Here is a 22,090-nt window from a genome sequence, read left to right on the forward strand (position 1 = left end):
AAACTCAAAATCAGGTTAGCTATCTAGTGAGAAGTGATAGCATTAGCATTTCTGTGTAAAATGGGCCTGCAGCAAACTGAGAATTTAATTAGTAACACTAAATTCCATGGGGACCATATAAAAGGGACCCATTTGTGATATCCAAGTTTGCTAGAGTACATAAAAAGATATTTTTAATGGTTAAGAATAAACAAAAAATAGTATGAGCTTAAAAAAATGGGATCACTACATAAAGTACAATTCTCAAATACAAAAAAGCAGGAACTAGAGCCAATAAGTTTCTTTTCTTTATACATAAACAAGACATGAACTCATACAATTTGAGCAAATTGGTTCAAATTTAAGGCTTCTAAAACAGAAATTAGTATTTTTTTAAAGTTCTACAAGAGTCACAGTGAATTATTCAAACCTGTTCCGAAAACCTCATAGACTCGTACAGATGTGGTCAACGCTTGCTTACAATTGTGCAAATTGATTAAAAACAAAAAACATACATTTTGGGTTGCATAAAATAACATCAAATAAAAAAAGAACTATAAAAGTACCTATAAAACTTGGTCAGAGTCGTCTAATTTTGCACGTAGACAATGTAAGACACAGCAGCAGTTTCCCATTACTGAAGAAACACCCGAAATTATAGATAACATAAACTTTAAACACATTTTCAGAACTCGCTAACAATTAAATAAAAGTACCCGACTCCGGCTTAATCACGCATTTTATGACTTTTAAGAGTTTAACATTAGTGTATTTGGCTCAAGTTCCGCTGGAACCACTTTTATGCATGTTTCCTAGCAAACAAACGCACATTCTTGACATTTTTCATGCAACAAAAACATGCCGTTTGCACAAATTGATTGATTCAAGTTACAATGGAAACAACCTATTGAAGATATTGACCGTGAGTGGGGCAATTAAGCATTGACGCCCAAAATAATCCACATTCCCCCCCTCACCTTTGTCTGCATTATTTAATTAACCGAATATTTTTTCTTACCAGAGATTATTCTTGGCTGTCACTTTTATTGGGATGCAGGAAGGGCAGGCGTGGGGTTTGAACCTTATAGAAGCGGTACAGCGAGAGGGCATTGAGTTTTCTGGGCCGGGTAGATGTGTTCTATATGCTGAATAGGGGCGGTGAGACTCCAAACACCAGGAGTCGCCATACAGTTGCAATAAGTACACCCCTCTTGTCTGAGAAAATGAGCTCGTCCACTACTCCCCCACCCCCTCACATACATGTGCATTGTATGTACTGGAACATTTTGTCTCCTTCCATAGGCTGCGATGCAAACCCAAGGTGTTGGCATTTGCAACATTCACATGGCATATTGTACATAGTGGCCCATAAACAAAATTGTGAAAGTGACCCAATAAAAGTGGAGACAAACAGGTGAAGATCGTTGAATGAAAAAAAAACAACCTACATGTTCCACATTAAAAAAATAAAGACTTGTCCTTACTTGTGGTGCTTCGACTTTTTAATCCAATCCATTTTTAAGCCATTTATTTTTTTAAGGCAATATTGCAGGACGATGAGTGTATTTGGGAACATAGTTTAAAGAATATTTAGAATTTTAACCATTATTATAGGTAATGTTTACTCTTCTAATGGTGTGTCATTTGCAAATGACAAACTGTGTGTTAACTGCTACGCCGCCACATCTTCCTATACATACACGTGTACATTGTGTATCGTTCCCTCTGCTTATCGCCACGAGTGCGGTAAAGTACACAAAAAGGGTAAAAGTCTTTAGTGTTGGCAACGTAATTGTTTTCACAACAGTATGTGTCATATTTGACCCAATTCCCCCAATCTGTGATAATTGAGCGCTCCATCTAGTGGCCAAAATGAGAACAACACGTGTCTCATCAAAAGTGGTAAGACACCTTTCTCTGTTGGCGCAAAGGAGGATTGAAATACAAAGTGGATTAAGAGCTTTTTAAAAATGTTTTATTTCAGCAACATTTAGATTAACCATCGGAGTCATCAACATAGCTTATGGCAGTGCTTCTCAAATAGTGGGGCGGGCTCCCGTGGGAGGCGCGTTGCGATGGTGGGGGCATGTGTGACCCCTGGAAATATGTTAAGATACAATATGCAAAGGTGTACTTATTTCAATAGACAGAAGATTTATATTTATAGTAACTGAGGGGAGTTGGGGGGGTATTTTCTTCTTCCTAGTGGGGCTTAACAGAAAATAATTGAGAAGCACTGGCTAATGAGGAAGTTTCTTCATTGGGTGTTTTCAATTCAAATGATACACATCTCCTGAGGAGGACGACAGATCTTTTTAACAATACTGTATACAGTGTTTCAAAAACTCTTGTTAAGTTGTGACTATTTTTTCTTTTAATAGCTGCCTCATGTTTGAAAAAATGTAATCTAATATTCAGCAGTTAAAAAAATAAAAACAAAAGACTGAAAGGAGACAAAGCGCGACGGATAGCTATGAGGTACAAACAATGGGTGGAGGGTGTAAGAAATTCCAAAATAGATATGAGTAAGCTTCGTGTGAACACCATGTGTTACATCAAGTGCATGGCAAACCTAATAACGGACATTTGTAATATAAAACTTGGTAAAAAATACTTATTTCAAACTGTACAATCACCAAGTACACAGGAAAGGGGAGAGGGGGACAAGGGTGAGAAGTAGGTATAGCGAGTATGTCGACGTCAACTCATTTGGATTCCGCGGCGTCGGCCTTGGGTTCCTGTGGGTCACAATTTATTCAAGATTTTATATTTACTATAGATTGAGTTAGCAATCATCAATACCTCAGCCTTGGCGCTGCCGTTCTCTGCCTTGGTCTTTTTTGCTTTGGATCCCTTCTACAACACAACAATTTGTCATTAGTAACTCACAGTAAAGCATTTTAAATATTGAAAAGGGGAGGAAAAAGTGGTGGGATCGATACCTTGGTGGTAGCTTTCTTCTTGACTTCCACTGGAGCGGGTTTGGGTTTCTGCTGGATGACAATAATCGTTTGCACAAGTTGTTTTAGGAGTCGGGCAAATACCATTCTTATGTATGTAAGTTTTTATTCATAGTTCTTAAAAATCAAGCCTAGATGTAAAACAATTAATCCTAATAATGCAAAGCTTGAATATATATATATATATTAGTGATGTCAAGGAAGCGCATTGTCAACGGGATGGATCTGCCAAAACAATATCTGCTCTTTTGCGGTTCATCCTCGAAGTTATCAAGAATTATGGAGCAGCCCCAAGTCAGATACTGGGACAATCAAAAGACCTATTACCCAAACTTCTTCCGGCTTGCATTGCAATTTCTCTGCACTCCAGCCTCATCTGTGCCGTGTAAGCGGGTGTTTTCAACGGCTGGAGAAATTGCGTCCAAAAAGCGCAACAGGCTCAATTTCAAAACATTGGAAAAACTTATTGTTTTAAATAAAAATTTGTAAAAAAAAACAAAAACAAAAAACAAATCCCAGTGCACAAGCATCCTCTTTCACGACACGTTCACTTAGATTTTCATGTTATGATACATGTTCACATTATTGATTGACTGTAACTAAAAACTAAAATATATTTTAAATTTAAATGAATAAGTGAAAGAATACAATATAATTACTTAAATTAATTAATGTATATACTAGGTCATCAAATCAGTGTCAGTTGAGTCTGTCAACTCGGTTGCTTGTAGTATATTTAAGGTCCAGCAGGTGTCAGCACTCAGTGACACAGTATCGACACAGTATCAATACAGTTTGGCAATGTGTCGAAACGCTTCACGACGCCTCATCGACCATCACTTATATATATGTATAATGTATATACACACATATATACATACACACACACACACACACACACACACACACACACACACACACGGGAGCACATTGCTAAGCTGCAACCAGCAGGGGGCGCAGTTGATCAGGTCTTAAGTTCCATATCAGCTGTTGGCATGTAAACAGAAGCTCAGAACATTCAGGGCAAGATCCCTCTGTTAAAACAGCAAGCCGAATTACCCAATACAAATTTACTGTCAGTTTGTAACGAAAACTGATTCCATTATCTTAGTATTATTATCATTGTTGAATCTCGGGGCTTAGTATATATAGTATGAATAAATGCCTGTATGGCTATAAGACAGAAAACACAAAGAACAATCAAAATAAAACAGGGGGAATCATTCAAATGTCTGTTGTTCGAGTGACTGCAACCCACCAATAACAGGCGTGGGGAACACCGTCTCTGTGGAGTGAAAGAATGCAAAATTGTAACCTTAATGTAGCGATTCTCATTTAGAAAATGATGCCTTTATATTAAATAAAAACGTAACAAACCTCAATGGTCCCACTTGACTGCTGGGTGGGAGGGGTAAACAAGAAACGTATTCATTAAATATCATAATTAACATATAATTGCTACAGTTCAAACAGTTTATTAGCCTAATAGCCAGGTGTAGTGCTTTCTCCAAGGACGACATAATTCACTTTATCATGTGTGTTCTGTTATGACGTTCTGATTAAATTTATAGTTGCAGTCCCTTTAAGAGTTCCGGTGACGTTTACCGTTGCTGGCTTTTTCTGTCATGCGCATTGGATGTTATTTTGTCAGTTAATAAACACGGCTCACAGAGTCTGAATGTGAGAAGTTTTCAGCTCGTTTTCTGCGCCTTTAAAGCAACTTCCACAACTGTATTGTCACAATTTCTATTAAAATTAGGTTCACACTATAATGGTTGTATCTATTCAAATCGACAAACTGAATTTATTTCATTTGTTGTGTTTTCCTGAAAATGTTAAAGAACGGGGATGCTATTGACCTTCCCGCTCATATTTGAATTCAAATCAAGAGGGGGCGGGACCAGTTGCTATGACAACGCGTTGGCGCCATGACAGTTCCCTTTGTTTCCCCCCCGCCCCCTGCATGTAGGCGCAAGTAGAAGAGCGAACCGCGGAGAGAAACTGTCGAAATTACTGCCGTTCAAACGAGAAAACTAGTGAATTTTTGCACAATTATCACATCGAAGGGTTGCAAACTAATTCGAATAAAAGCAACGAGAAAAGAGGCAGTTTTAAAACCAACTACCCCACCCAAAACTCCCGGAAGTGACTCGATTCGTATCAAACTGCCCAATGGCTGCTCCTGAGGCTCGGCATCAAAAACAATACGTCATTCGAATACAAAACACATATCAACATGTGCGTTTTGATGCAATTGTGTAATTTTTCTCGCTTTAAAAAAAATACAACGCTGAACAAAAACAAACTAGGAGCGCATGGGGTGGGGGGGTGAAAAAAAAAAGACGTCACATCGCCTCCCCTCCCCCACCACGATCTCCGCGCTCAAAACATACATTTTGATGGACAGTTAACTGTCAGGCTTACGTAAATGTCAACACATTGCACATATTTGCGTACAATTTGGCGCACAAATTACACTAAAAGTTGTCATTTTTTTTCGCAAATGGTTAAAAAAAAACATAACAAAAACGTAAACACAACACATATGGAGTTATTATTCACATGCAAATTGTTAAAATATTTTTTTGCCTGGTTTTTATCTAAGATAATCCGACGTTTATTTGCAGCAGGCTGCAGGTTTGCGCAGTATGCGCGCCACGGCTGGCTGTCATGGCGATGACGTTTCCACAAACGAAAGCGGACAACCTCACATAACCTTCACTCTAAAATAAAATACGCAAAAACGGAAAACGACATAAACCTTTCTGTGGGCGAGTAAAAAAAAAAAAAAATCCTACCTTTGCTTTTGCCATGTCGTCGCAGACAAAAATTGCAAAAAAAAAAAACGTGTGAAACTGTTTTTTTCCTTCTCACAAAGGGGTTTATGTGCTGTGCAGACAGGGGAGCTGCTTGAAATGGCGTATGTATATGGCAAAGCAATGTTTTTCTAGTTTATACCATGAAATATAAGAGCCAAACCAGTTTTAACCAGTTAGACATAGCACCGGCTGTCATTGGATGTCGATGTGTCACATGGCTACGGGCGCCCTCCCTTTTCGTGTCGAAAGCAAAACATGGTAGGGGGAGGATCTTCGAGGGTCTCGTTGGACGTGCCGACCAGCTCCTCAAGGGGTCGTGCTAGTGTCACAGTAATGCAACGTCTTGTACAGTTTGTGTATTTGCAGCTGGAAAATATATTAAAACAAATAATTAAATCGAATAAACTAAATAAAAGCAGTAAATATCCGAATATAAATGCAAATATTAAGATCAACTGAGGAATTCATCAAATTTCACCATACAACATTAAAACCAAATCCTGCCTGAAACGATAAGAACCAAAGCCTATAGCTTGACAATCAATAATTATTTTAATCTTTGATAAAACTGGTCAAAATTTAGTTATGTCACCAACATCACATCACTGACACCATTGATCAACTGAATTACAACGGCACAGCGCTCACTCCACAAACCACAGCATGCATTCAACGATGATTAACATCTTCAACTACATTTTGACCAGACGCATATTAGCTGTTTATTTTTTTTCCATTTGAATCTACATTTATAAATATGCCAGTAACTCTATAGCCCCATAGGGGTTGATGTCGCCCCCTTCTGGACACTGAGCAGAAGAAGCCCTTGTAAGAAGAGGTGGAGGTGCACAACGAGGCGCTCTTACGCTGCCACACCGCTACACAAGTCAGTAAAGAAAGAGTCCCGCTTGTGCGCGAGCGCCTCCAGGAAGTGACGAACTCGCTCTTGGCGTTGAGCGGCGTAGTGTGACAACACCTCCTGCCTACGGCTGGCGTCGGCGGGTTTCCCGTTGCCGTGGCGCTGCAGGTACTCGGTGGAGCAGGCTGAGGCGCGGTCCGCCTCCAGCTGCTGCAACGCCTCGTGCGCTCGATGGATGTCTCGTGCGCTCTGGAATGTGAACATTTTAGGTACAGTATTGTAGAACAGACACAATTGTGAAGAAAAAAAAAACCCGAAGCATCACCTGAATTGATTTGTGGTTGACTTGATACTGGAGAATTGCTTCACATAAATTCCAGAAGGAATACTCGGGCCACAGCACTGACTGGAACACTAAACATGTGTGGGATGTCTGAGTAGGAAGAGGGAAGGGGGATAACAAAAAAACAAATCAATACTCCAGATAAAAAAAATTAATGAAAAGTCTTTGTCATCCTAACCTGCCAGAGTAGGAAGTCACTGAGGCGCACTTCGCCCGAGGTTCTGATGAGCAGGTCGGGATTAGGAGAATTGTTGCTGTACAGACATTCGCTCAGCAGAGCCTCGGACACGTCGCTAACATACACAAGCGCGTTCAATTGAGTCACGTAAAAGTTGACATTTCAAAGCGCGGACATTACCTGGCTTGAATCAGTCCTTGCTCCACCCCCCAAGCCATCTCTCTCACCGCGTTGGTCATTTCATATCGTGACGTGTAGGCGAAACACACATTCAAGAAGCACCTGTGAAAAAAAAGTATTTCAAAACCTTTTTTTCAAAAAAAAAAAAAAAAAAGACTTAATGAAGGGAGACGACAGCGTACTTGTTGTGAGCTCGTGTGGCGAGCACGGCTTTGGCGATGAGTTGCTGGAGATCCAACGGCAGCAGATTCAAGTCGCCAAGCACCCGGATGCAAACTCCATGCTTCTCCAGATTCTCCCTGTGGTTGAAAGAACATTAAAATACACAGCGTCTCATTCATAAAGCACAAACAGCACTCACTGATTCATTGGGAAAAAAAACCCAACATCACATGCTGCATGCTCATCTTCATTTCCTCATTTCAAAGCCAGAGGGGATGGCTTAGTTTAGACCAAACTGCTAGCTCAATGCTAACATATATTGCAAAACACCATAAACAGGCTAATGGAAATTAGTACAGATTTTCCTGTAATTATAAGCCTTCAAAGAACAGACTCTTCAATACAAATGGAGCATCAACACAGACTGACGGTATGCGTGGGGACCATTTTGAAGTGATGGAAAAATGAAGCTTCAAATTTGTTTCATAAACCAGTTGTATCTTTTTTGACTATTCAAATATAAATATTCTGCTGGTACAGAGGTAACTCACCGTTCATCCAAAAGTCTTTCAAATTTCTGTTTGGCCAGTTCCATCAGGCCGTCTACTTCGTCCTTAGTGCGCTTGAAGTTCTCGATGCTGAAGGCGTACACGGTCACTTCCTGTATGTTCAGATGCTTACACCAGCGAAGTGTCTGGAAGACAAGTGAGGACTGTTCACATGACAAGAATTCTTCACTCACATATGTCTGCATTGCTCACCTCTGCCAACTTGTTGAAGCCCTGCATGTGTCCTTCCTGGCGCTCCATGTTCTTCCTGCGTGCAAAGCGACGGTTGCCGTCCATGATGAAGGCCACGTGTTTGGGCATGGGGCCCGCCTTGGAGGGGAAGGAGCACGGGGTCACTTGTTACAAAATCATATTTTTGCAAAAGACTCTATATTCTCAAATAATATATACATATATATTTATAAAAAACAAGCTTTGCACCAAAAGTTTCGATTTATTTGCCTTTGCAACAAATATTTTACATCACAATGGATATTTTAAATGCATTCTGCATCAATAGAGCGATCCAAGAAGAGGATTTTTTTTTCTCCGAGCATACCTTGAGGATATTGGCTGAAATTTTCTCGAGCAGGTTTAATTCGCCCTCCTTTATCCACGACATGGTCGGCTGCGAGGGAGTTTGGGGGGGAAAAAGAAGGGAAAATGCCCATAAACAAATAGAAATGAGTAAATCTCTTTCTAATGGTAATGGATTGGAGTGGTAGGATTTTCCAGTGAAATGTCATCCCGCTGCAATGTTTCACGAAACATGCGCTCAATCGCGGCTAATTGCTTGAACAACGGCAACACAAACGCGCTGACATAATGTCGTCAAAAATGCTTCTTTCGCTGTAGACATCGACATTCACCCAAACTAGAGACGATATAGGAACTGTAATTACAAATTGACGAGATTTCCCAAAGATTTTGCCAGGCTTCCAACTCACCGTTTTTTACGCTGACGACCGCTTCCGTATTGGACAAGGTGACGTCACCCAACTTCCTGTCACGTTGGAGGATCGTTTTTATCGATATTGTGGGGGGAAATAATAATTAATCGCATAAAACTGACAGTTTATGCTACAATACAAACTGACTTGAAAAATTATAAGGAACAAAACCCCGTCAATAATTACTTTTTCTAAAAAGGCGTGTGTTTTTGTTGATGTATATTTTCTTTTCAGCTCAATTTTAATTATTGTTTAGATTTTCATAATTTTTTTCACACGTGCTGTTGCCCTTAAATTTATCGAGAGTACCTGAAGCACTTATCCTAATGTCCGGGTGTAATATACATTTTCCCCGGATTTGTTTATTATCTAGATTGATGGATAAATGATGAATAATGGTGACAATGATTATTTATTACATTTCATTTATTGGCTTTTGCCCTATTGCCATTAAATTGAAATTTTGTACAGTTAAGAGGACCTTCGTTTACGTTAATGGAGGGTAATGGACTGCGTCGCGTTCCCATTTACGCAGTTTACGCGAACGTAATTTACGTACAATTTAAAAACGGGTTACTTCGGGTGAACCTGCAATGCAATTTCTTCTTCCACCACCAGGGTACGTCAGTAAGTTCTCCAGCAGTTTTGATGGCAGAGAAGAAGTTTGAGATTTTCTTTCTTTCTTTTTTTTAATTTTTTGGGGTGGTGGGGGACTTAGGGGGGTGGCCTTTTTTGTTCGGCGGGGACGAGCCACAACACACCGCTCGAGGCACCCCAGCGCCGCGGACCGTCGGCTCAATCCCGAGGTGGGTTGGTGGGGAGCGACACCGTAGCGACAAACGGCAGCCGGAGACAAGCGGGGGTCGAACACCGGACCGGCGGGCAGTTATCGCCCCTTTGGTTTTTTTTTTTTTTTTTTCTTTTTTTTTGAAAACCTCGCAACTCATCTGGTGGGGCTTTTTAGGGGGGCAGGGGGAGCTCAGAGCAGGGGGTCCAACACACCGAGGAGGGACGAAGACATCACGGCGTGAGGAGGGGGCTGCCTTCCAACCTGAAGGGGCCGGTGGTTCGGCCACACCACCCTGGATTAGCTAGTTTGTACCCGCGCAGCTAAGTGAATGGGATGGAGCCGGGACCGTCTGGCGCTGGTATGTATATTTCAAAATTATTCGCTTAAAAAAAAACTATTGCATCTATGTTTGTGGAAGAAAAAGGCGAGCTATGGTCGCCTGGCCCCGGCTAGTTGGTTGATAACAACCGCGTGAAGGGAGACACAAGGAAGGAGGGACTCTTAAGGGAATTTCTTCCCATTTATCGCCTCTTACACGGTGTTGACCATCCGCTGGGGTGTGGGCGTCCCCTTAGGTCGTGGGAATGAAGCCCGCCTTCCACCGGCAGCATCTGGCTGAGCTATGCGAGTAGCCCTGGCTGCCCTCCTCTCCGATCATTGACAGTTTTCTGATTCTCACTTAGTGTTTTATCATTAATAATTCCGAGTTCCAGACATATGACTGCATATGTATTACACGGCTTGGTTTTAGGTTAATTTATGTGTAGGGAGGCTCTTTGGGGGCCCCACCTCAGTATTTGTGAAGTTGCCTATTGTGTGTGTGTGTGTGTGTGCGTGTGCGTGTGTGCGCGCGTGTGTGCGTAGAGTGGGATGATTTAAAAGAGCATTTGATTATAGTGTTTTAGGTAGTGGTCTATTATTTAGAGAGTTCATGACAAAAAATTGAATTGGAGCATCATTGGCCGGTAGGTTACATCCTAGTGGCAGTATGGTCAAGTGCAGTCCTTTTTAATTAAATGTGGCAACATGCAAATGAGAACCCTAAATGTAGAAGTTTCATTTTCAGCAATCCAATAGAAATAGAAGTGCAGGTTTACCTTAAAATCAAACTTAAAATTGCTATTACGTGTTGTGTATTTAAGCAAAACACACAACTATGCCTTATGAAAGTTCACTGGCTCAGTGTACAATGCAATAATAGAATGGTACAATACTCTGAGGCATATTTTCTTCTGTAGAAAGCAACCTATTACTGCATCCTAGTTTAGCTTAAGTGTGTTTTTGTGTGTGTATTTTTATCCTCTGTGTTGTACTACCCTCTAGTAGCCATGATGTGCACACCAGGAGTAGCGCAGTCTCCATTGAATAATCAAAATGCACAAATAGTGTAATTGTCTACATTCTATTTTAGTATCTTATCACTGTGTTTTCAAAAACAAAGCTGAACACTGTTTCTTTAACAGATACTTTATTGTCAAAACATTTCGTTGGTGTTTTGGGGGAGCTTGAATGTATTAATGGCACACTTCATTGACAAATGAGGATTTGAGATCTAAGAGTTTTGAGTCACAAATGTAAATTAAGGCACCACTGTGGTCTGACCCCGTGTTACGCTGGCCCTTGTCATGATTAGTTTTAAACTGAACATTTTGTGTAAAATGGACTTGACTTGCTATAAATAGAAATATTTAGCTTTCTGGGTTGTCTGCCCACCTACCAAATGTGAAATTAAACTACCAAGTAAAGCTAATGTCTGGTTATTTCTTAAAACGTGTCTGTAAGCGAGGCTCTCTGAATTTTTATGGATTGTGACGCAACAGTGTGGCTAATTTGCATAATACCGGGCCCTCATGACAATCTCTGCCTGCGAATGAAGATTTTCGATCAAATCTACAATACAGGTTTTGGAAATATTTACAATTTGAAACTTTCGCTGTGAGTTGGGGTAGTTTATTGGAAAGGTATCATTTGAAGATAAAGAGAAATTAATTTTAGTTTTGTCATTAGCAGACAATCCATGTAAAAGCGATCGCTCTCCTTGCCCACATGCAAGGGCATTAGTTTACACACGCACGCACGCACGCACACACACACACACACACACACACACACACACGCACACACACACGCACACACACACGCGCACACACACGCGCATTTACGCAACGTGCCATGTAGGTTTTACCTTGAGGAAATCCCTTGGAGTTATTTAAAGAAGGGCCTTTCCAGGTTGGCCTGATGTGGGAACATGCTCCCCACAGGACCCAAGAGGCCAAGGTCTCGGCTCTTCCTTTCATCCAACAGGCGCCCCCAACCTTCCTCACGCACAGACTCACACACAGGTTTTCTGATATCCATGACAATGCCGTGTTGCTGTGGCGTCTCCATGGTGAGGCTGGGAATGCCGAGGGGGTGCGGCGGGATGGGGAGGCTATCCCGTGTTTTCTGAGGGCACTCCCCTCCGTCAAGCCACCCGGTGTTGTTTATACGTCTCAGAGGGAGGAACGGGGCAGCTGGGGTCTTTGTTGTTGACGGTGGCGCGAGTAAGTGAGTGTGTGTATGTGTGTGTGTGTGTGTGTGTAGGGGGGTTCTCTGGGGACTTGAGGGGTTAAGACATGGGGGCCCCTCGCAAGCAGGAGTTACTGCTAAACTTCCCACCCCAGATGTATTGATACTGACATTGGTTTTCTTTTGGTTTGGTGTTTTGTGGGCAGTCCCCAAATTTGAGCACTGTGCTCTGCCCACATCCAGTTATGAGAGCACCAATTTTTCACAGTCTTGCCTCACCCATCTGACTAGTAAAAACAAGTTGGCAAAGCAATTGGACCAACTTTCAAAGACAAGGACTCCAGGAAATGACTAAACCACCTGAAAATTCTTTTGGGCATGGAGGTTTGACATTTGATAGTAGATATAAATACAGAATTTCGTATTGCAATGTAAAATTGGGTTTTGGGGCGGAATTTTGGTGTAGCTATGAGGGTTACGGTTAAATGGCAGACTTGACATTCATTTTTGGGAATGGCTCTTCTGAAATTTTTGTGGGTCTGCTCGTGATAGACATGCTAACCAAATTTCATTTTGCTTAAAAAACTCTTTGAGGCCTGAAATTTGGAGATCTCTGAAGAAAAATGGCTTTGGGGAATTTGAAGTTTATATTTGAGGGATGCCTGGAAAGGTCCTGCTTAGAATTTCAGATTTTACCGTGAGTCCTGAATTTTTGTAAAATGAGTTTGGCCCAACAAAGGTAGTAGCAGTCAAACAAAATCTCACATCCTTTCTTTCTCCCACTAATTTTGTCCTCAGTGCCCATGGGGGTCTTCCCCCCACCCCTGCAGCAGGTGTTCCATGCCCCGCGTCGGCCAGGAATGGGCACTGTGGGCAAGCCCATCAAACTGCTGGCCAACTACTTCGAGGTGGAAATCCCCAAGATGGACGTCTACCACTACGAGGTGGACATTAAGCCGGACAAGTGCCCGCGGCGAGTCAACCGGTAGGTCGCAGTGACCACGACAGATGTGGTGTCTGTAAAGCAGCCAATGTCTTCCAACATTGACCTGAAAAAAATAATTGCTCCAGTTCACACACAAATAGAAAAAGATCCATTATGTGCTTCTCTTACAGGGGAAGCTATTTGTTTTCGTCTTTTCGTTCTCTTAGGAAAAAAAGCCACGACAATGAAATCAATTAAAAGAAGAAAAAAAAAAAGGAGCTGTCTTGTTTGTGATTTGTCACCTTCGTGCTTTCAGTGTCAGTAAACAAACATGAAAGAAAAAGAGAGTAATCTGCTGACGCTCTTGTCTTGAGCTCTCTTGACAGTCCTTTTTCATTTCAGCCATCTTTGTCTGGGCGGGGTGTTTTAGCCACAACAATTAACTTTTCTCACAATGCTAAATTCTGGTGATGTTGTGTTTCAAGCCAGGCCTATTTGAAATGTTTCATTATCGAATATAGTATTTAAAATCGGTCAAATGGAGCGCTTCCTCAACTTGGAGGACTTAAACTTTTTTTTTTTCCAGTGTGTCTTAAATTCTGCAGCATTTTCAACTCAAGATGACAAAAAAAAAAAGTGGCATGAACGTACCCCTGCAAAACTTAGTGTCCTTCCTCTAAAAGTCCGGAAAGCCTTTGAGCTTCACTGCCTCTTGACTCAAGGGTTTTGAGATAAAAGCTACCCAGAATCTATCCAAAGATCACGTCCTTTGACCTGCACCCTTCCCCCTTTTGGCGTATTGAAAAATGACCTCCTGCCTCCTCCCACTTTCATTCCTTCTTTTTTGTCCTCTCCTCCCCCCACCTCCTCCCATGACCATGGCAGCTGCGTCACGCACAATTGATAATTCCGCCATCTCGCGTCACAATGGAGCACCACGCCACGATCAAGGGGATGGCTTGAACTGACGGAGCGTCATGGGTGGCTCGTGTTAACGCTTTTTTTTTCTGCTTGTTTGATGACCTCCCCGCAGGGAAGTGGTGGAGTACATGGTGCAGCACTTCAAGCCGCAGCTCTTTGGCGACCGCAAGCCCGTGTACGACGGCAAGAAGAATATCTACACGGTGCTGGCGCTGCCCATCGGCAGTGAAAAGGTATAAATGTGTTGCCAGAACACATCACCACCCAAATCGAGCCCTCCCAAAAAAATTACCGTTGCTTGTATATGCCTCGATTTCATTCCAACAGGTTCAGTATGTTGATTTAAAAATAGACACTGAGGAAATTCATTTCATTCCAGGTGGATTTCGAGGTTACCATCCCAGGGGAGGGCAAGGACCGAATCTTCAAGGTGTCCATCCGTTGGCTGGCCAAGGTGTCATGGCGCCTGCTGCAGGAGACGCTGGTCAGCGGGCGGCTACAGGTGCCCCTCGACTCGGTGCAAGCCCTGGACGTGGCCATGCGTCACTTGGCCTCTATGAGGTATACGATTATTTTAAGAATCGATTATGGTGAATTTTTTTTTCCCCAGTTACTAGTTATTTTAATTCCAACCCGATAATCAAAAACAACCAACTTGTATTCTATTGTTATTATACAAGAGAAGGCACTTTAGAGCTTCCAATAGGGATTTGGAACTCTGGCAGAGCTTCCTAAACTCCAGGGGGAAAAAATATGAGCCCTGCCAGTAATTTAGAACAATGAAAAATAATGTGTGATGTGCCATGTGTTAACATGACATAAATTCATGCTGTCGTCTCTCTCTCTCTCTCTCTCTCTCTCTCTCTCTCTCTCTCTCTCTCTCTCTCTCTCTCTCTCTGTCTCTCTCTCTCTCTCTCTCTCTCTCTCTCTCTGTCTCACACTCACACGGTTCATTGTTTTTGTCAACACTTCCATTTAGGTACACTCCTGTGGGCCGCTCGTTCTTCTCCCCGCCAGAAGGCTACTACCACCCTCTGGGCGGTGGCCGGGAGGTATGGTTCGGCTTCCACCAGTCGGTGCGGCCCGCCATGTGGAAGATGATGCTCAACATCGACGGTGAGGAGTGACAAGGCCCTAACTTAGAAAAGCCCCCCACCCCCAATCCAGAAAAATAGAGTGCTGTGGTCTGGATTCCTCACTAATGTTCTCTGGCTCCCTCCAGTGTCTGCCACTGCCTTCTACAAAGCCCAACCTGTCATCGAATTTATGTGCGAAGTTCTGGACATCCGCAACATAGATGAGCAGCCCAAAACCCTCACCGATTCGCAGCGGGTTCGCTTCACCAAAGAGATCAAAGGTGGGGGATTTTCAACGTCGGCCGACGCAAATAATTCGTAAATATCTAGTAGTGTCAGGTCTCGTATACCCCGCTTCGCCAGGCCTCAAGGTGGAAGTGACCCACTGTGGGCAAATGAAGAGGAAGTACCGTGTATGCAATGTCACCCGACGTCCTGCCAGCCATCAGACGTAAGTGCCATGATGATGATAAGGGTGATGATGCGTGCCATGTCTCACTGCAACCACAATTGTCATTTGAAGAGACGCTGAGGTCATTTTAAGATCATCTTTGTTAGTCATCCACCAAAAGGAACAAATGAGGCACACCTGCGCTATTCTCCGAGATCCAGTACAAGAGCTGGATCTATATTTGGCTTTTTTTTATAGCCCTCCTAGTACATTGTGTGTCAATAAAAATATGATTTACGTTTCTTACAGGTTCCCCCTCCAGCTCGAAAGCGGGCAGACCGTAGAATGCACTGTTGCCCAGTACTTCAAGCAGAAGTACAACCTGCAGTTAAAATACCCCCACCTGCCCTGCCTGCAAGTGGGGCAGGAGCAGAAGCACACATATCTGCCCCTAGAGGTGAGTCAAGCCTATCACGTGCTGATGATTTTCCCATCATGAGCGAATTTAAAAACCTCTCCGCCCCAAATGCGGCAGGTGTGCAACATCGTGGCGGGCCAAAGATGCATCAAGAAGCTGACGGATAATCAGACGTCCACCATGATCAAAGCGACTGCTCGCTCGGCGCCCGATAGACAGGAAGAGATCAGCCGGCTGGTGAGTCCAATCACTTAGCTGGAATTGCTAACTTCACTTCCGACGACCAACTGACTGACTTTTGGTTCTCTTGCAGATGAAGAACGCCAACTTCAACCTCGACCCCTACATCCAGGAATTTGGCATCAAGGTGAAGGACGACATGGCTGAAGTCACGGGCAGAGTGCTTCCAGCCCCGATCCTGCAGTACGGAGGACGGGTAAATATTTTGACCACAACAACCAGGGGCACGACTTTGAAAACACTCTGGTGAACATGTTTTGGTTGTGTCCCGTGACAGAACCGAGCCATAGCCACCCCAAATCAGGGCGTGTGGGACATGCGGGGCAAGCAGTTCTACAATGGCATCGAGATCAAAGTGTGGGCCATTGCCTGCTTTGCCCCGCAGAAGCAATGCAGAGAGGAGGTGCTGAAGTAAGTGCCAAAGTTAGCCTCAGCCTCATTTAAACTGCCCATACCTGTCAATGTGCCATGTGCTTAATCATCTTTAAGTCTGAAATGATCCTAAACTTTGAGGGATCGTATGAGAAGAGAGGGCAAATGAATGATCATTTTGTCCTCTAAGGAACTTCACGGACCAGTTACGCAAGATCTCCAAGGACGCCGGCATGCCCATCCAAGGCCAGCCGTGCTTCTGCAAGTACGCGCAGGGAGCGGACAGCGTGGAGCCCATGTTCAGACACCTGAAAAACACCTACTCGGGGCTACAGCTCATCATTGTCATCCTGCCTGGCAAAACTCCCGTCTACGGTACGAGGATGATGTCATCTTAACCCGACGTGAACTGTATGAGTTGATTTCGTATCTCCACTTTCAGCGGAGGTGAAGCGCGTGGGAGACACCCTGCTGGGCATGGCCACGCAGTGCGTCCAGGTGAAGAATGTGGTCAAGACGTCCCCTCAGACCCTCTCCAACCTTTGCCTCAAGATTAACGTCAAGCTGGGAGGCATCAATAACATCCTGGTGCCGCACCAAAGGTAAAGCCAATTACATTGAAATACTAAACTATTTGCTGAAGAAATTCAAAACTATTTCCTTAATATTTAACTCCTATATGACGGATGCATGTTGGGTCGTGTTCCCTGTCCCAGGTCAGCGGTGTTCCAGCAGCCGGTTATCTTCCTGGGAGCTGATGTGACGCACCCTCCTGCTGGAGACGGCAAGAAACCCTCCATCACTGCTGTAAGTGTCAACGGAAAGTGAGCAGGAAGGTGCTGCCAGAACGATAGTGACACCTAGTGGCAAATTACAGCTACTGCTGGAAATTAATAAGCGCAATGTCGTGGTGTATCAAGTCGAGCATTAGCGTTTCAACGTCGTATTTCCGTGGCTGTAGTCAACCTTTTGCTACCACTGTTGTAACAGCACTGATACTGATACAAAACACAAAGATGCAATCAGAAAATAATTTGTGGCAATGATTGATCCATTTGATGTGATAGATAAGGCTCAGATTTTCATGTTTATTGCACATTAAATGCAAAAGTAGTCTGCACAGGAAAAACTGACATTTAGTGGCATTTATTGTTTGAATCATCGAGATAATAGGAGACATCTGTCAGTCACGTGTTCCAGTAATGGAAAAATGGGCGGATACCAATAAAAGGTTGCATCTTCTTAAACTGAAGGGGAACAAAAAACAGAGAATGAGGAAGGTGTCGTCGGTAAGGGGATACAAGGAAGCAAATGTCTCATCACATTGAGTCACGTTGAAAAATTGAGATGACGTCAACCCCTCAGCCGCCGCTGACTTCAGCCGAGCTGCGATTGGTTGCCATGTTGCCTAGTGATAGTGACAGATGCTTGAATCACATGTTGGGTTTGGGAGCGTGAGGAGGGAGGAAGAAAAAAAATCATTTGCACGGAGAGCATTGTTCTGGATCAACAATCGGCAAAGTTAAAAAAAAAAAAAAATCAGGAGCCCTCTTCGGACATTTACATTGAAAAGAGTCCTGCAATATTTGTTGCATTCATTTAGAAGTTTAATTGGTGATCATTACCAGTACATTAATTATAATTAAAAAATTAGAGTAAAATATAGTTTTTTGTATTGTTGTCATATATATCAGCAACACAAACCTGGTTCATCTTTCTTTCTTAAAAATCCCAAATGGCCCTTGAGTGCAAACGTTTGCTCCCTTGCTTCCACCAAGAGGTGCTAATGCTGCCTTGTTCTTCTCGTTGGTTCTTGTAGGTGGTGGGCAGCATGGACGCCCACCCCAGCCGCTACTGCGCCACTGTGCGGGTCCAGCGGCCTCGGCAGGAGATCATCGAGGATCTGTCCTACATGGTGCGCGAGCTGCTCATCCAGTTCTATAAGTCCACCCGCTTCAAGCCCACCAGAATCATCTTCTACAGGGACGGCGTTCCGGAAGGCCAACTGCCGCAGGTCGAGCGAGAGAGAGACCACTTAAATGCTAATTATTGTAAATATGTGTCTAATTGCGCAAGAGGGTTGTAAATGTGTGGTGCTAGTGTTTTTGTTTTGGTTAGCAACATATTTCACATTACCTTGTTTTTATGTAATTGGGAAAAAATAAAAATGTTTTTTATTTTTATTTCAGATTCTCCACTATGAGCTGCTGGCCATCAGGGACGCCTGCATCAAGCTGGAGAAGGACTACCAGCCTGGCATCACTTACATTGTGGTGCAGAAGCGCCATCACACGCGCCTCTTCTGTGCCGACAAATCTGAAAGGGTGCGCTGTTTTTTTTCTCGGGCCTGACCCCACCATTTTCACCCTTTTCCTATTAATAGTATCGTCTTTCTTGTTTTGTTTTACCAGATTGGAAAAAGCGGGAACATACCCGCTGGCACTACAGTGGACACCAGCATCACTCACCCCTTTGAGTTTGACTTCTACCTGTGTAGCCACGCAGGCATACAGGTAGTTTGATGATTCACCACAAAACCTTATGGGAGTCTACATTTCATGCAATTTGCCTTTTGTCCACGTCAAGGGTACGAGCCGGCCGTCGCATTATTACGTCTTGTGGGATGACAATCGTTTCACGGCCGACGAGTTGCAGATCCTCACCTACCAGTTGTGCCACACCTACGTACGCTGCACCCGCTCGGTGTCCATCCCGGCGCCGGCCTACTACGCCCGCCTCGTGGCCTTCCGCGCCCGCTACCATCTTGTGGACAAAGAGCACGACAGGTTGGGAACACGACCGACTCGTTGGCATCTGCCGATATCAAGTACTTACTGTTGATCTTGTGCTTGCAGCGGGGAGGGCAGTCACGTGTCAGGTCAGAGTAACGGCCGGGACCCCCAGGCGCTCGCTAAAGCGGTCCAGATCCACCATGACACCCTGAGGACCATGTACTTCGCCTGAGCTGCATAGCAAGGCAGCCACCACTTCCCCTCGCCATGTCCCTTACGCCCAAGTGGGCTCGCAGCTCTCCACCACTATGACCACCTCATCCTCTTCCCTTATCCCTGTGTGACTGCCCACGACTCATCACCCACTCACAGCCAGCCAGCCCGCCATATCGATCCAATCTTCAAAACATTCTCCAGCCTCATGCACTCAAAAGGTTATGAATATTATTATTATTATTATTATTGCGATTGTTTCTTTGTTTTTACTCGACCGGGACTGTTTTAGTTTTTTCGTCTGTATTATGATGTAATATTGTGTACTACCTTCACACTCGCAAGTAAGTATGCAATATGGAGGAAATTAGGCGGTGCACAATGCTGCCTCTTTAACCCAATCCCGATGCCAGAGTTCCAAAATCACAAGGATTGGGTATCCTTTGCTTACTTTCATTGTTTTATTGTTTTTACAAATAATGTTATTCTTCTTGTATTGTTTCGTATTTTTTTTAAAACCCGCCTTGAGCTACTTTAGCACTTAGCGTTTAGCATGTAGGTGCCTGCGCGTCTAGGCTGCCATTTTCACTTTCCTAAGTGGGTGTAGCATATCTTAGAGCCTTTAGAGGGCTTCGCAAAGTATAACAATAGAGGGACCCTTGCGTTGAGCCAGGGGCGGGGAACCTTTTGCCTGCCTCTTCCGCAATGGTGGTCCGCAGGTTGCCCACCCCTGGTGTGTAAAAGATACTTGCACCCCGTGCACCTGAACCAGCATCATTAACCAGCCAAAAAAAGAACAAACAACCAATGGAAAAAGGAGGCACTTCAACAGGGAGCTCGTTTTTATGATTTTTGTCTGTATGCTCTTTAAAGATTTACAAGGCACTTTTTGTTTTACTTATTGATTTTTTTATGACTTCCAAATGGCCTCATCTTTGTACACTAAGTCGCACACTTCTATAGCTATACATGAGCTCTTACCTCACCGCATAGACAGCAGAAGCACACTCTCTCAAGACTATCCCTCTTCAAATGCACTTGTTCCTCAACACTCATCCTTTGTCATCGTCACCTTCATCACCGCGTTTATCGCTTCGCAATCCTTTAGCGCAGCGTTTCCCAAACTTGTCAAAGGCATTTATTTTGTTTTTCACCATGGCACCTGCCACAGAGTTACAATAGTGCGGTCCAGTCTGCCAATGTCATATTGCTTTCTGACCCCTGTACTAGTAGTTGAATGCATGGAGCAAAACTGATTGGCGCCCCCTAGTGTAAGAAAATGTATAGACTCAGTTTGGGAAACCTTGCCTTTTTGTGTGTCAGCCAATCTCCCTTGGTGCTCCGTGTGCATGGGTGGCACGAATAAGGGAGTTGCGACCACTTATTAATACACCCTGCCTTTTTAAATATGATAATAATAATAATGCATGGAACACGTTGTAAAACTGGATTATCTGAGCCACTTTTTTTCGCTGCCTGTTTGCCTCAATTGTGAAGTAGTTACAAAAATCTGCCCCCCTCCCCCACCACCACATTACTTGAGTATTGTGACTCGTCTGTGGAGACCGAAGCCCCTTTCACACTTGTTTACTATTTGTTAGATGTATTCATTTTCAGTGGCAAAAAAGAAATCTGCAAATGATTTACTTTTTAGTAGTGTGGAAAAAGTAGCACTTTTTCTGTGGGTGCCGCCAATCTTACGGATCTGGTACTACCTCCAAAAATGGAAAATTCTTGCTCTGAAAGCGCTGACAGTTATGCGAATTTATCTCGCCTAGGGTTCGAAATGTCGTGTCTTTTTGCCAATTAGATTTGTGTGAATGAGGCTTTGGTCCAAATGCCACCTTGGTCACCTCGCCAAAGGCGTTTGTGGGGTTTTTAAATCACATTTATGGACTCGCATATTGTCCAAAAAAAAGCCTTTGTACGACGTTTTACTGACCCGTCATTGTGTTGAAGGTGATTTGTACATATAAATATATGATATTAACCTGTTATGTATTTTGGCTCACCACTCGCCAGGCCTTGTCACAGTTTTTCGGGGGCCAGTACTCTCCCGCCGTCTCGTCCGTTCCGCCCTCTCCAGATAATAATGATACAAAGTTTTGCGGCAGTTCCTTGCACCGCTGAAACCAGATGCAGTTCTCACTCACTGAAGTCACAAAGCACCTTGCAAGAGGGGGCGGACGGGCAGGCAAGCGGTAGGGCCAGGTGGATTTGTGGGGTTCGGATTGTATGTACGACAGCCGGCAGCCTCACCATCTGACTAAGCAATATCGAAGCCACTGATCAAGAACAATCCTTGTCATAGCACTTCCCAATAGATTTGGAATGAAAGGACTTGGAAGCGTTACGCTCTTTTGGCTCTCTATGTGATAGTAGTAATGGAAACTCTGTGGGGAGGGTTATTTTTTAAGAAGAAAATAAATTTGTTTTTTAAATAATGTCCTGTCATTCTTTGTGCGCGCTTGCAGGTCACTTATGCACACTAGCACAATATTATGAAGTAAACAAATTTAAGGTGGC

General features: G+C 43.5%; 2 protein-coding genes across 6 annotated transcripts; one reads left to right on the plus strand and one right to left on the minus strand.

Annotated features, from left to right (window-relative positions):
* Positions 1 to 1,932: 1,932 nt before the first annotated feature.
* On the minus strand, positions 1,933 to 9,054 carry dhdds (dehydrodolichyl diphosphate synthase). 5 transcript variants are annotated; one of them, XM_088387375.1, is made up of 14 exons: positions 8,976 to 9,054; positions 8,588 to 8,656; positions 8,242 to 8,358; positions 8,032 to 8,174; positions 7,501 to 7,617; positions 7,319 to 7,420; positions 7,139 to 7,253; positions 6,943 to 7,050; positions 5,738 to 6,866; positions 4,317 to 4,334; positions 4,198 to 4,224; positions 2,922 to 2,969; positions 2,782 to 2,835; positions 1,933 to 2,717 (listed from the first exon to the last, which is right to left on the minus strand). In XM_088387375.1, exons 2-9 carry the CDS (start codon positions 8,648 to 8,650, stop codon positions 6,621 to 6,623), a joined length of 1,011 nt encoding a protein of 336 aa, XP_088243501.1. In that variant the 5' UTR covers positions 8,651 to 8,656; positions 8,976 to 9,054; the 3' UTR covers positions 1,933 to 2,717; positions 2,782 to 2,835; positions 2,922 to 2,969; positions 4,198 to 4,224; positions 4,317 to 4,334; positions 5,738 to 6,620. The 5 variants fall into 5 exon arrangements, with proteins under 5 accessions (XP_088243501.1, XP_088243503.1, XP_088243502.1 ...); XM_088387377.1 differs by having other exon boundaries at positions 2,922 to 2,972; XM_088387376.1 differs by having other exon boundaries at positions 4,317 to 4,337.
* A 689-nt stretch (positions 9,055 to 9,743) lies between these two features.
* ago1 (argonaute RISC component 1) lies at positions 9,744 to 22,008 on the plus strand. The gene is made up of 20 exons (XM_088387292.1): positions 9,744 to 9,784; positions 9,943 to 10,126; positions 13,075 to 13,261; positions 14,235 to 14,355; positions 14,502 to 14,683; positions 15,102 to 15,238; positions 15,345 to 15,479; positions 15,562 to 15,649; positions 15,899 to 16,046; positions 16,125 to 16,244; positions 16,321 to 16,443; positions 16,525 to 16,658; positions 16,810 to 16,994; positions 17,062 to 17,221; positions 17,336 to 17,426; positions 18,439 to 18,633; positions 18,809 to 18,943; positions 19,031 to 19,132; positions 19,206 to 19,405; positions 19,475 to 22,008. Exons 2-20 carry the CDS (start codon positions 10,102 to 10,104, stop codon positions 19,581 to 19,583), a joined length of 2,577 nt encoding a protein of 858 aa, XP_088243418.1. The 5' UTR covers positions 9,744 to 9,784; positions 9,943 to 10,101; the 3' UTR covers positions 19,584 to 22,008.
* The last annotated feature ends 82 nt before the right edge of the window (positions 22,009 to 22,090 follow it).

The sequence above is a fragment of the Syngnathus floridae genome, chromosome 10, assembly GCF_059516105.1.
Source record: "Syngnathus floridae isolate MCC-2025c chromosome 10, RoL_Sflo_1.0, whole genome shotgun sequence".
Taxonomy (NCBI): domain Eukaryota; kingdom Metazoa; phylum Chordata; class Actinopteri; order Syngnathiformes; family Syngnathidae; genus Syngnathus; species Syngnathus floridae.